Source organism: Ascaphus truei, chromosome 6 (assembly GCF_040206685.1).
Source record: "Ascaphus truei isolate aAscTru1 chromosome 6, aAscTru1.hap1, whole genome shotgun sequence".
NCBI lineage: Eukaryota > Metazoa > Chordata > Amphibia > Anura > Ascaphidae > Ascaphus > Ascaphus truei.
The window spans coordinates 32,549,925-32,564,624 of record NC_134488.1 but is presented as its reverse complement, the minus strand read 5'-3'; the positions used below and the strand labels follow the sequence as shown (position 1 = coordinate 32,564,624).

At 42.9% G+C, this 14,700-nt stretch overlaps 1 protein-coding gene across 1 annotated transcript; it reads left to right on the top strand.

Annotated features, from left to right (window-relative positions):
- The first annotated feature begins 468 nt into the window (after positions 1 to 468).
- ID3 (inhibitor of DNA binding 3) lies at positions 469 to 2,955 on the top strand. Its single transcript, XM_075603878.1, has 3 exons — positions 469 to 1,115; positions 1,430 to 1,500; positions 2,069 to 2,955. The coding sequence occupies exons 1-2, from the start codon at positions 801 to 803 to the stop codon at positions 1,481 to 1,483; spliced, it is 369 nt and encodes a 122-aa protein (XP_075459993.1). The 5' UTR covers positions 469 to 800; the 3' UTR covers positions 1,484 to 1,500; positions 2,069 to 2,955.
- The last annotated feature ends 11,745 nt before the right edge of the window (positions 2,956 to 14,700 follow it).

Below are 14,700 nucleotides of genomic sequence, written 5' to 3'. Positions count from 1 at the left end.
CTAGTCTTATAAAGGCATCTTTTGCCCCAAAAGTGCAATTTAATTTTTTTAAATTAAAAAGCATATTTTGGGGGTTGTAGACTGCAATTACTTGAATTTGTGTTTGCAGGGGCAAAAATGCGATTTCCAGCCTTCAAAATTTAGATTTTATAGCAAAAATCACATTTTTATGAACACTGCAATTCCCAGCTATATACACACAGAAATGCAATGATATTATTTTGCATTAAAAAAAAGTGTGTGTCCCATACAGAGCCATGTATGAGATGTCCCCTCCCCCCTCCCCCCCTCTCCCACATGTATTGCCCCTCCCCCTGTGATATTGTGACACTGTCCCCAACCCTCAGGAAAAGCTGTTTGAAAGTATTTAACCAGCTGTTAATCTCAATATTTTGCACCAGGAGGGGGGGTAATTTGCATGGGGGAAGGTGGGAGGGGAGTATGGTTCAAGAGCAGTATAAAGAGGGAGGCAGCTGCCTGCATTACATTACTGACACACATCATTTGAGACTTGCAAGCTCCTGGATAAGAATCCTCACCTCTCCAACCTCCAGAAGATCACCCTTCCAAGGTCCAAGAACCCTTTCAGACCCACAGGAGAACTTCACCAACTTGGGAGATCGCAGAAGAGCCTGGGGTGGTGGATTTATTGAGACCCTGAAACAATTTGCAAGCCCACCACTAACTTTTCTAAGTCGAGGGGTCTTGGAAGATCCAGAAGGTCCCATTTAATCATTGAAGACACCCCTCCCACTCGAGGAGCCCTTCACCCTTTGAAGAGCTACAAGTCTCCACCAGCCATGAAAGCCATCAGCCCAGTGAGGTCCATGCCCAGCTGCTATCAGGCGGTGTGCTGCCTGTCTGAACAGAGTCTGGGCATTGCCAGGGGAAGTGCTCACAAGGGTCCAGCTATGGGGGAACCCATGAGCCTTCTCTATGATATGAATGACTGTTACTCCAAGCTGAGGGAATTGGTGCCAGGAATCCCCCAGGGGAGCAAACTCAGCCAGGTGGAGATCCTACAACATGTCATAGACTACATCTTCGACCTGCAGATAGTCCTGGGTGAGGAGGAGCAGGAACAGAGCGTGGGCGCCACCATCCTGACCCTACAGGTATGTGTCCACCCTATAGAACACCATTCCCATATGATCTGCTTCCCATACAAGCCACGATCCCCATCATACCCTATAACAGGGCATCCCATATTATCTGCAAACTGCCTACATAACCTAACCGGCACATTCCCTATTAACTTCTTCACATATGTCACATGAGTTATCTTATAACCACTAAGAAGTTTATTTAGGGTTTCATCTCCTAGTCCACCCTGTACATTGAATTCCTATTACATTGGCGACACATATACTGTTTGCTCTCGGTAGGCATTGTGATAAAAGTCCTAATAATCTGCATTATTCTTTTACAGAAAGCTGAATTCTCAGAACTGGCGTCTAAAGGGGACAGCAGTATGTGCCACTGACCTAACCCTATTAAACGGTAAGTCAGACATTACAGTACTGGATCTTGCCATGCTTATCATGTCCTGTATTGCATCCTTTGGGGGTTGTTAAACATCCCAAATATTGACCCCTATAATATGGGTTTACAGGGCTTGTATCCTCTAATATTGAAAATGACAAGGTTTGCAAAGTCCATGCAGGATAAAAAGGTTGGGAAATGTTTAAACACATTTATATGAATTTGCATATCATTATTATAAATGGAATAATATGAACCAGTATAATGGATAAATGTGTATTAAAAAAATGCATAGTTGTGTGTGTGTGTGTCTATATATAATATATAGAATAAAGATGGTAATAGATATATAACATCCTTTTAATAAGCACAATTATATATATCAAATACTTGTGTAAGTGTCATTGTTTAAACAACAGCTGCAAGCAGTTAGAGGTGACAGAGAATTTGTCTCACACACATTGTGTTGTGTTATCAATCCCACAGTCAGAAGTAACTTCCTCCCAGGCGCCAGCCTGTCTCTCTCTCCCCCTCCCCTTGTGTGACTCATATATATATATTTATTTCTCTCTCTCTCTCTCTGCAGGTGTGGGATCCTTTCAAAGAAATCTCATTTATCAACGAAGAACATGAACTCTCACCAAGCAACACTTGCTTTAACCCTCCCAAGATTCAGCAAAAGAAAAAAACCCTACCATTTTTGTTTTTAACCCCATTATTGTCTTTAAATCCTACAACTTTTATGGAGACTTTTTATAAGTTTTATCATTCTTTTAAGAGCAGGAAAAGATCACCAACAGGTTACATTTCTGCATTAAGCTGCATATGAACTCAAATAGGATATTTTGACACATTTCTTTAGGGGTTACATTAAATTTCATTTACATACATATCTATCTCCATTTGTGCTGTTCTAAACTATTCAGTATTGGGATTATCCTATACTTTAAAAAAAAAACCCCTATGCATCACATTTCACATTCCTACTGAATCTTACCACTTTTATACATTAAAGGTGCCTTTATACAACAAATTATTTTTTTTAACATTCCTATAAAAATGGTTGTCAATTTTTAAAAAAAAAATTTAAAGGGAAAAAATTCCGGACCTAGAGACCTATTATTCAGCCATATTTGTAACATTCCTATACTTAAGAACCAACTTGAATTTCTACAAATGAAATATTCAGTATTTTTATAAAACATTTTCTTGACCTTTTTTTAAATGTATGAATTACAAGCTGTATATATATTTTTGTATAAAAACAAAAGTTGACTTTTATGTCTTTTGGGGGGTTCAAACCCCCTCCTGTATGGATATACAAGCCTTAATCTGGGGCCCTCGGGCGCCAGAAAATGCCACTCTCTAAAGTAGAGATTTTGTATGGAGCTGCGAGTTTCCCAAGCTGAAATAACTTTTTATAAAAGTTGCCATTTTTTTGTATGTGTAAATAAAAAATCTCTTATTTTTAAATGTCTTTAGTCTTGTTCATTATTTGGGGTGATCAGTGATTGTGTGTGTATATGCGTGTATAAATAAAATATATTATATTTATTGTGTATGTGTGTAATATATATATATATATATATATATATATATATATAATATATATATATGTGTGTGTTTTATATACTATATATAATATATATATATATATATATAAAAATAGTGTGTGTATATAAATATATTAATATTATAGAGTGTGATATATAATAATGTGTGTGTGTGTATGTATATATATATATTTATATATATATATGAGTGTTATATAATATATTATAGAGTGTATATATATATATATATATTGTATAGTGAGTGTGTGTATCTTTCCATATATAAATGCCACTTGTCTTTTAAACCCTGTAACTATAAAAGGGTCACTCCCTCCCCTTATCCCACCAGCTGTGTCTGGCCCACCAACCCCTTTGCTAAAAGGCTAATTCCCTTTCACTAGCCACACAATAAGGATACTGAGTCCCTTTCACCTGTCTAGAGGACAGCAGCACCCCCTCTCCTCTCCCCCAAACATTTCCTCCCCTAGGCACTGAAGCAGAGATCAAGACACTGGCACATTAGTATAGGCTAACAGAGGGAGAGATGCACAGAGACAATAGGGCATGCTGATCTCTGTTTCATGTTAACCCTATGAAGTTTACAATACCCCTTTAGCATTAATACAACTGCAGGCAACATTGTCTCCCATCATCACTATTCCAGTTGACTATAAAATCCACACATTATTAAAAGTGCAATTGCAATCCTATAAAGATATGTCATATACAGAATTAAAACACTTTAACATGAATAAGATTAAAGGCAATTTTGACTCCCACAACATGCAGGCATGATATAGGATTTTGACAATGTACCACTGAAAGGGTTAAGGGAACTGTGTCTATATGGGAATATCTTGTATGCTACCCCTTCAATATTTATACGTAAAAACAGAATAAAAAAATAAATAAACTTGGGGGTATTAATAGCTTTTGCTGTTTGGCTGTATCAATATTATTTTGGATTCCCAGAGCATTCCCCAAATTGTTTAGGATTAAGCTTTAATGAGGGTTATGGGATACTGTATGTAATTCCGATGCATGTACCCATTAGAATAATTGAGGTCATGAGCTCTCCAGCACACAAGAAGTTAATGAAAGCTGCTTTTAGGGTTTTGCAGTCTCTTCCCATAACATTCCAGAAATGATTTAGGATTAAGCACGCGAGGGGTTAAGTGATACAGTGAATACATGTAAGCCTAATTTCTTCCCATAAAAAAAAATGTTTTGCCATTCCCAGCACCCAAAATAGTTGAAGGACATTAACTAGTTGCAATCCCATATACAAATATTAATGCGCACAAGAAGTTCAGTTAGGGTAAAGTACATCTAGCCCTATTTCTTCCCTTATAAATGTATGGGTTATTTTAAAATCACACAAGGGGTTCATTTAAGCCAAGCGAAATATCTGACCCTATAAATATTTTAGGATGTTAAAGGGAAACTTGCCCTCTTCCCATATTAATGTTTTGGGATTTTCAGCAAGTAAGTACTTCTCAATTACCCTATTTAATCCCCATATAAATAATGTGGATTTTCAGCATTAAAAGGGTTAAATATCATGTCCCTATAAAATTCCCATATAAATACTGGAAGATTTTTTTTAAAGGGTTAAGTGAATCTGTCAGTGTCGATAGCCCCTATTTACTTCCCATATAAATATTGCAGGGTTTTAATGGGTTAATTAAAACTAAGTATCAACAACCCTATTAAATTCCCATAGAAATATAGGATCTTCAGCACTAAAAGGTTTAAGGGAAGCTGCAAACATCCCTGACCCCACTGAAGTCCCACAGAACAATTTTAAGACCCCCAGCTCACAATCAGTTAACAGCACCTCTGATGGCTGATCCTATTACTTGCCATGTAACAGTTGTAGGGTTTTTTGGATAATAGGATTCCCTGGCTCTTGTTGTCCCTGGTGGGGGATAAGTGAGGGGGGGGGGGGGGGTCTTTGCAGCTGTAATCAGCTGTGATTAGCAGGGGGGAGGCAGGGGGATGTTTTAGGAATTCTTCACCTGGTATTATCATTGTTTGCTGGGCTGCAGGTGTCTCCTGGCGCCAGCCAGTCTGACTACGTCCCCCTCCCTCCCCTCTCACCCCCTCCCTCTCCCCCCTTCATCTGTCTCCATTTGCACATCCATTCACGGTGAGCCTGTCTGTGACATTCCCTAACTTCCCAAATGCAGCCTCCCCCCTGCTCTCCATTATATGGTACATTTACTGCACCCCCTATACATGCAACAAATGTACCCCCATACACTAATAGCACCCCTACACATGTACGGAACCCCTATACATTAATTACACCCCATCCAAATATATGTAATCCCTATACATTAATTACACCCCATCCAAATATATGTAACCCCTACACATTAATTAAACCCATCCAAATATATGCAACCCCTATACATTAATACCATCCACCCACACATATGTACCCCCATACACTAATACCACCCCTCCAATTGTATGAAACCCCTATACATTAATTACACCCCATCCAAATATATGTAACACCCCATCCAAATATATGTAACCTCTATACATTAATACCATCCACATAAACATATGTACCCCCATACACTAATACCACCCCTCCAAATGTATGAAACCCCTATACATACATTAATTACACCCCATTCAAATATATGTAACCCATATACATTCATTACACTATCCAAATATATGTACTCCTATACAATAATGACACCTACACTAATACCATCCCCCCAAACATATGTACCCCTACCACCCCTCCAAATATATGTAACCCCTTTAATTAATTACACTCTATCTATCTATCTGGAAATAATAATAATAACAATAATAATAATAATAATAATAATAATAGCTGTGTTAGTCCAGTTGCGATAGTGCAGAATAAATGAGCACTTCTCACCCTTCCTTATTCCCCCCCCCCCCTGCTCTCCCTTACACTGTTTGAGCCAGAGATTCCTGTGTATATCAGTATCGCTGACCTGAGGAAGAGAGGAGAACTCTCGAAAGCTTGTCCTATGACATAAATTGTTAGTCCAAATAAAAAAAGTACAGGCGGTCCTCGGTTATCCAGCAGAACCCGTTCTGGAAGTGGCGCTGGATAGTGACACCGCTGTAAAGTGAGTCCCCGTGTTAATCAGCGGCGGTGAGCGTTGGATAGCGCGTTCCGGCGTTGGATAACGGCCCGTAGGGTTACATTGTAAAGCGTTGGATATGCCATTCGTTGTAAAGTGAAACGTTGGATAACGAGGACTACCTGTATCGCCTAATACTGAAGTACTCATTTATTCTGCACTATATATATTTATATAGTATACATTCAGTACACCCCATAAAAAAATATCAACCCCTATACAATAATTACACTCATCCAAATATATGTACCTCCTATATATTAACTACACACTCCTTCAAGTATATGTACCCCAACATTAATTACACTCATCCAAATATATGTACCCCCTATACATTCATTACACACCCCTCCAAATATATGTAACCCCGTTAAATTAATTACACCCCCTCCAAATATATGTAACCCCTGTACAGTTATTAGTCCATCCAAATATAGATGTACCCCTATACATTAATAAAACCTATCCAAATATATGTCCCCTGTACATTAATTACACCCCGTGTGTGTGTGTGTGTGTGTGTGTATACATACATACAGACAGACAGACAGATATATATATATATATATATATATATATATATATATATATATATATATATATATATATATATATATATATATATATACATATATATATATATATATATATATATATACATACACCCCCCTGTGCTCTCTATACATTAATTACACCCCTCCAAGTATATGTAAGCACTATACATAAGTTACATCCCTCCAAATAAATGCACCCCCTATAAAATAACAACCAACCCTAATATATGCCCCATATACATTTATTACACCTCATCCAAATATAGGAACTCCCTAAACTTAACTATACGCCTCCAAATGTATACCTCCTGTAAATGAATTATATCCCCTATACATTATTTACACTGAATCAAAACACATTACCCCCATGGTAAGACGCCCCCCCCCCCCCTCTGTAACCCCCCAAACTCCCATATATATTTCCAACACTACCTTGTATACATTAAAGCAATAAGACAATAAGTAGCTGGGCTTCCAGCAAGTATTATTATAGGGCGGTGTCCCTGCCAGACCAATAAGGCACTCTTGAGTTATGTTACCTGTACATATTATTATTATTATTCCGGGGAAATGTGCATTGTCAGTCAGGGCAACAAGGTACACAGGAGTTGGGCAACCAATGTGCAATATTGCACTGTTACTGCACCTCCACCTTACCCTGCAGAAGCCGGACCCAATGCTATTCCTGTACTGTCTCCACATACTGTACTATCACTGCATCATTTCTATGCTGTAGTGGCACCATCTGGTGGTAATGTCCTGGTACTACAGCAAGAAAAGATTTATAGTATGTGCATAATATATATATTCTAGTACAAAAGATGTGTGTGTATATATTATTATACATATATTATTTCCATTACTATTATAATATAATACCACGACAGACACTGCTGCATAGCTAACGATCGCTGGCACTGAAGGATAATATGAAAGGAATCTTATTGGTTCAATACTTTCACATCCCAAAGAGACCCCTTTCCTGGCCCTCGGCAAATAAATACAAATATTCAGCTGATAACGTCCCTGGTGTCTTTCCCTGACCTCGGATCAGCGCCCGGCTCAGCGCTGGTACGCTGGGTCAGCATAGGCGTGTGGCTTAGGCGTGGAAGGGGGGAAAAGAAGTCAAGCCACGGAAGGGGTAAAAAAATCTACATGAAGGGGTTAATCCAGGGGTGGCCAACGCCAGTCCTCAAGGGCCATCAACAGGTCAGGTTTTCAGGATATCCCTGCTTCAGCACAGATGACTCAATCAGTGGCTCAGTCAAAGGTCGTCGTCTTGCTCTTTTCCTCTCTCTTGGAATCATGTAGAGTACCATTTTGTGCAACGACAATCATTTCTTATTGTCCAACAAACAGCCATATGTCCAACAAACAGCCATTGTAATTTCTTCACCCTACATACATACCATAACATACATACATACCATATCTATCATACATACATACCATACATACATACCATAACATACATAACATACATACATACAAACATACATACCATAACATACATAACATACATACATACCATAACATACAAACATACATACCATAACATACATAACATACATACATACCATAACATACATAACATACATACAATAACATACATAACATACATACATACCATATCATACATACCATAACATACATACATACCATAACATACATACCATAACATACATACATAACATATCATACATACATACCATAACATACATACATACATACATACCATAACATACATAACATACATAAATACATACATACATAGATACCATAACATACATACATACCATATCATACATACATACCATATCATACATACATACCATAACATACATAACATACATACATACATACCATATCATACATACCATAACATACATACCATATCATACATACCATAACATACATACATACATACATACCATATCATACATACATACCATAACATACATACATACATACCATATCATACATACCATAACATACATACATACATACCATAACATACATACATACATACATACCATAACATACATAACATACATACATACATACATACATACCATAACATACATACATACCATATCATACATACATACCATAACATACATAACATACATACATACATACCATATCATACATACCATAACATACATACCATAACATACATACCATAACATACATACCATAACATACATACCATAACATACATACCATAACATACATACCATAACATACATACATACGTTATGATGGGTGAAAAGAAAAAACCTCCACCGTATAGCATATAACAAATAAAAATATCACTTGTGAGCACATTCACATGTCTTAGGCTAAGGCCCCGCTCCCTCAGTCAGCGCGCCCGCACTGCAGACAGGCGGGGCGCTGACAGACACAAACTGCGATATGCGGTCTGTAGGGAGCGGGAGCCGGAGCGGGAGGGAGGCGGGAGGGGGAGGCGTGGCTTGAGCGGAGGAACCCGCTGCTCTCCCCCCCCTCCCTCCACGGGCTCGGGCTGTCATACACACACGCAGACACACACACACACGCAGGCAGGCACTCATACACATACATACACACACACACAAAAACACACACGCACGCAGGCAGGCACTCATACTCATACATACACACACACACACACAAACACACACGCACGCACGCAGGCAGGCACTCCACACTCCTCCCCGCTCCCCAAAGCCTCCCCTCCTCCCGAAGCCTCCCCTCCTCATTGGCTCACAGCCACACCACGTGACGCGTCGACGCTTGGGATTACAATTCTCTTGAATCCCCTGGCGGCTGACGCGCGACAGCGTGTAGTGAGCTGTGCAGCCAGGGGGGACCGGGACCGGCTCGGGAGGATTCCCCTGCTGGTGGGAAACTCGCGTGTGGTCGCCCGCGCCGCCGGGCGCAGCGGGTCCCAGGCCTTAGGCAGGTCTGTAACCCTGCCTTTCACCATTATCGCCCAGCATACAGTGCTTCCACTGCACTTTTGTTTACCCGCCATAACTTATCTAATGTGTGGTGGAAACCTAGCCGAGCGTCACATTGCAGCGCCAGAGTAACCAGCCTCACACTAATGAGACCCAAAAGGTCGAAACAGCTGGCGAAGATCAAGCGTAGTGTCTGTCCTACCCGTGGCAGGAGTAGGGCGCACAGTGGCACTCATTTGGTCCTGTGGCCTGATCGAGAGGTGGGATGAGACCAAGATTTTCTTGGATCCGTGCTCCCGCAGCTGGAGAACCACAGCGACACACGGGTACTTCGAACCGCTCCCGGCATGGACCCTTCATGTCAAGGATTCACTTCCACCGTTCCTGTAGTTCCTGGGCCTTCTGGCAAAGCAGGGCCGGCATTTTTATTAACCCGCCCGAATCCTGACGTTGGACGCCGCCAAAGACTCCGAAATCCTAGGCCTGCCGGCTGAAGATTTGGGGGGAAAAGTAACAAAGACTTGTTCGACTTCGGGAGGACAGTCTCACGGGGAAGCACCCAGCCGCTGAAGTGGCTTGGGTTCAAGGGGAAGAGGGAAAGAGAAATAAAAGCTGTCTGTGAGTAGGTTTACTGGCTATGCATCAAAATCCAGCGAGCATAAGCTTATAAGGGTTCCACGTAAAAACGGATTTGAGATAACAGGGACAGTGTGTGCTCATTTGTATGTGATTTCCCAGAATCCCTTGCTGCAGTGGAAGCACTGTATGCTAGGCCTGGGGTGCGCAAACTTTTTTTGCTGCGCCCCCACCTTACCTCGCACGGCGTAATTTGGTCGTGTGACATCACGGCGTCATTTGGCGTCACGTTACCATGGCAACCGTTGCCATGGTCACGCGACCTCTGCAACTACCCGCGCTCCCCCCAAAAAATCTCGCGCCCCCCAGTTTGCGCACTGCTGTGCTAGGCGATAATGGTGAAAGGCAGGGTTGCAGACCTGTCTAAGACATGTGAATGTGCTCACAATCTGTGAAACGCGTAGGGTGGGAGCAGAGTAGATCTGTGAAACGCGTAGGGTGGGAGCAGATTAGATCTGTGAAACGCGTAGGGTGGGAGTAGGGTAGATCTGTGAAACACGTAGGGTTTGAGCAGAGTAGATCTGCGAAACGTGTAGGGTGGGAACCAGCCTTCCTTCTAGCCCCCAGAAAGTGATGTCAACAGGCTACAGCACGCACACAGAACACGGAAGTGCCCAGGTGGCGCCGCACACAGGAGTAAGCAGGGAGCCGCAAGAGAAGCAGATGCCGGTTGAGTGAAGAACCATCAGGGCCGGTCCGGAGACACCGTCTTAACACCAGGACTAAATCTCATGTGGCTACGATACAAGGTCACAGGTGTGAGTGCGAGGATTGGGAAATGTATTCTTTTTACTGATTGAATAAAACATGCTACACCAGGATTAGGCTCGTGTTGTGCCCATTGTAATGTCTTAGGGTTTCACTGCAGAACATTGGGAGACACTTTGAGGAGAAGGCGCTGAGCATGTGTTTAAGGCCTGCACGGACTGACTATATTCCTGTGCCCTGAAGTGTGTGTTCATTCTATTGATCTGCTGTTCCAGCGCTCTTTTGGGTGGGTGGATATATATATATATAAAATCATTAGAGAAAAAGAGAAAAGAAGCGCCCGATCCTTGTGTAAAATCAGATGAACAAAGTTTTAATATCTCATGGACAAGACAAATGCACACTTACAATTTGTCTGATAAAATAAAGCATGTTATGGGACCTGCCCATGCACCAACTGAGGACTCCTCGGTCTCTTCTTTGTGTGTGTGTCAGTATTGGCTCCAAAAAGGATCTTGCTGTCAGCTGCTGTCTCCAGGGGAGTAATCCTTAGTGTTTGTGAGCACTCAATCTCCACATGCAGCCGCCATTTAGCCTTTCTTCTCACACTTGAAACCGAGTCGGAAGAAACGCGTAGGGATATCTGGCAGTGAGCCTACGGTGACAGGGCAGCTCCCAGCACCAGCGTGAGGAGGCAAGGACTTGCCTGAAGATTTTTTTCCGGTTTCAAGTGTGAGAAGAAAGGCTAAATGGCGGCTGCATGTGGAGATTGAGTGCTCACAAACACTAAGGATTACTCCCCTGGAGACAGCAGCTGACAGCAACATCCTTTTTGGAGCCAATACTGACACACACACAAAGAAGAGACCGAGGAGTCCTCAGTTGGTGCATGGGCAGGTCCCATAACATGCTTTATTTTATCAGACAAATTGTAAGTGTGCATTTGTCTTGTCCATGAGATATTAAAACTTTGTTCATCTGATTTTACACAAGGATCGGGCGCTTCTTTTCTCTTTTTCTCTAATAGGTACTGTGGGAGTTCGGTGAGCCCAAGAAGAAGCAGCCTGGACCTTTTGCAAATCAACTTATCATGGACACATGTGGACTTAAGTATTTTTAATATTCACTGCATTTATGGGTTCATAATCGTGTATTGAATTTTTCATTGCTTATCACATGAACCCATTTTTTATATTTGCATTTTTTAGTTAAGTCCCAGTGACACTCAGTGTCATTTTTACCCACATTAATTGGCAATATCTTTTTTATTGCTTTTTTTTATTTTTATTTTTATATGTTATGCACACTTCTTTTTTGCTTTTGTGTTTTTATCTAATAGTCACTTTTAGTTTTTCCTGCCAGAATACATTTAGTTATTTTCACACCACTGTTTATTGGGCATATTTGCCTGGTGCAATTTCTTGCCACATCTATCAGGGCTGCAGCAATTTAGGTGTAGTGTGTGAAGGGCGCTGTCTATATTTTCTGTCACATATATAAAATCATGTTCAGCCCTTGTCTCCCCACCACACACACACACACACACACACACACACACACACACACACACACACACACACACACACACACACACACACACACACACACACACACACACACACACACTTCTATATTTCCACCTAGAAGAACATAACAGGTAAGAAAATGTTTATAATAAAATATTTATTTAAAAATAAAATTATTGTGGCATTTACCTACCCACACACACCCACACACACACACACACACACACACACACACACACACACACACACACACACACACACACACACACACACACACACACACACACACACACACACACACACACACACACACACACATAATACACACATAATACACACACACACACACACACATATCTATCTGTATCTCTCTCAGGTGTCCTTCTTCAGGCCATTGCAGTTCTGGTCCCGGCCCAGCTTGACGCCGCTTCCCTCTGTGCTGTGGGGTCTGGGTGTCCGGGGCAGAGTCAGGAGCAACAAGATGGGGAGGATGTGCATACAGAAGCCCAGAGACCTGCAGTGAGGGGGGGGGGGGGGGGAGAGGCATTATATAACAGGACTGAGTGCTACCTGTGCTCACACACCCTCCTATCTCCCAGACATGAGCCAGACACAGAGTTCTCTCTCTTCACCCCCCCTCTCTCTCTTTCTCACTCTCTCCCCTCTCCCTCTCCCTCCTCTCTCCCCTATCCCTCCTCTCTTTCTCCCTCTCCCTCCTCTCTTTCTCCCTCTCCCTCCTCTCTTTCTCCCTCTCCCTCCTCTCTTTCTCCCTCCTCTTTCTCACCCCGCCTCTCTCTTTCTCACCCCACCTCTCCCTTTCTCACTCTCCCTCCTCGCTTTCTCACTCTCCCTCCTCGCTTTCTCACTCTCCCTCCTCGCTTTCTCACTCTCCCTCCTCGCTTTCTCACTCTCCCTCCTCGCTTTCTCACTCTCCCTCCTCGCTTTCTCACTCTCCCTCCTCGCTTTCTCCCTCTCCCTCCTCGCTTTCTCCCTATCCCTCCTCGCTTTCTCCCTATCCCTCCTCGCTTTCTCACTCTCCCTCCTCGCTTTCTCACTCTCCCTCCTCGCTTTCTCACTCTCCCTCCTCGCTTTCTCACTCTCCCTCCTCGCTTTCTCACTCTCCCTCCTCGCTTTCTCACTCTCCCTTCTCTCTTTCTCCCTCTCCCTCCTCGCTTTCTCCCTCTCCCTCCTCTCTTTCTCACTCTCCCTCCTCGCTTTCTCACTCTCCCTCCTCGCTTTCTCACTCTCCCTTCTCTCTTTCTCCCTCTCCCTCCTCGCTTTCTCCCTATCCCTCCTCTCTTTCTCACTCTCCCTCCTCTCTTTCTCACTCTCCCTCCTCTCTTTCTCACTCTCCCTCCTCTCTTTCTCCCTCTCCCTCCTCTCTTTCTCCCTCTCCCTCCTCTCTTTCTCCCTCTCCCTCCTCTCTTTCTCACTCTCCCTCCTCTCTTTCTCCCTCTCCCTCCTCTCTTTCTCCCTCTCCCTCCTCTCTTTCTCCCTCTCCCTCCTCTCTTTCTCACTCTCCCTCCTCTCTTTCTCACTCTCCCTCCTCTCTTTCTCACTCTCCCTCCTCTCTTTCTCCCTCTCCCTCCTCTCTTTCTCCCTCTCCCTCCTCTCTTTCTCCCTCTCCCTCCTCTCTTTCTCCCTCTCCCTCCTCTCTTTCTCCCTCTCCCTCCTCTCTTTCTCACTCTCCCTCCTCTCTTTCTCACTCTCCCTCCTCTCTTTCTCACTCTCCCTCCTCTCTTTCTCACTCTCCCTCCTCTCTTTCTCCCTCTCCCTCCTCTCTTTCTCCCTCTCCCTCCTCTCTTTCTCCCTCTCCCTCCAATCTTTCTCACTCTCCCTCCTCTCTTTCTCACTCTCCCTCCTCTCTTTCTCCCTCTCCCTCCAATCTTTCTCCCTCTCCCTCCAATCTTTCTCACTCTCCCTCCTCTCTTTCTCCCTCTCCCTCCTCTCTTTCTCACTCTCCCTCCTCTCCTTCTCCCTCTCCCTCTCCCTCCTCTCCTTCTCCCCCTCTCACCTGTACAGCTCCAGTGATTTCTCCATCTCTAGCAGTAGGAAAGGTGCCACTGTATAGCCCATAGCTGTCTGCGTGCAGAGCCAGGTGATCACCGCATACACCGCTCTGCACAGCGCAGTGCCCTGGAACCACGGACGCACACTCCGTC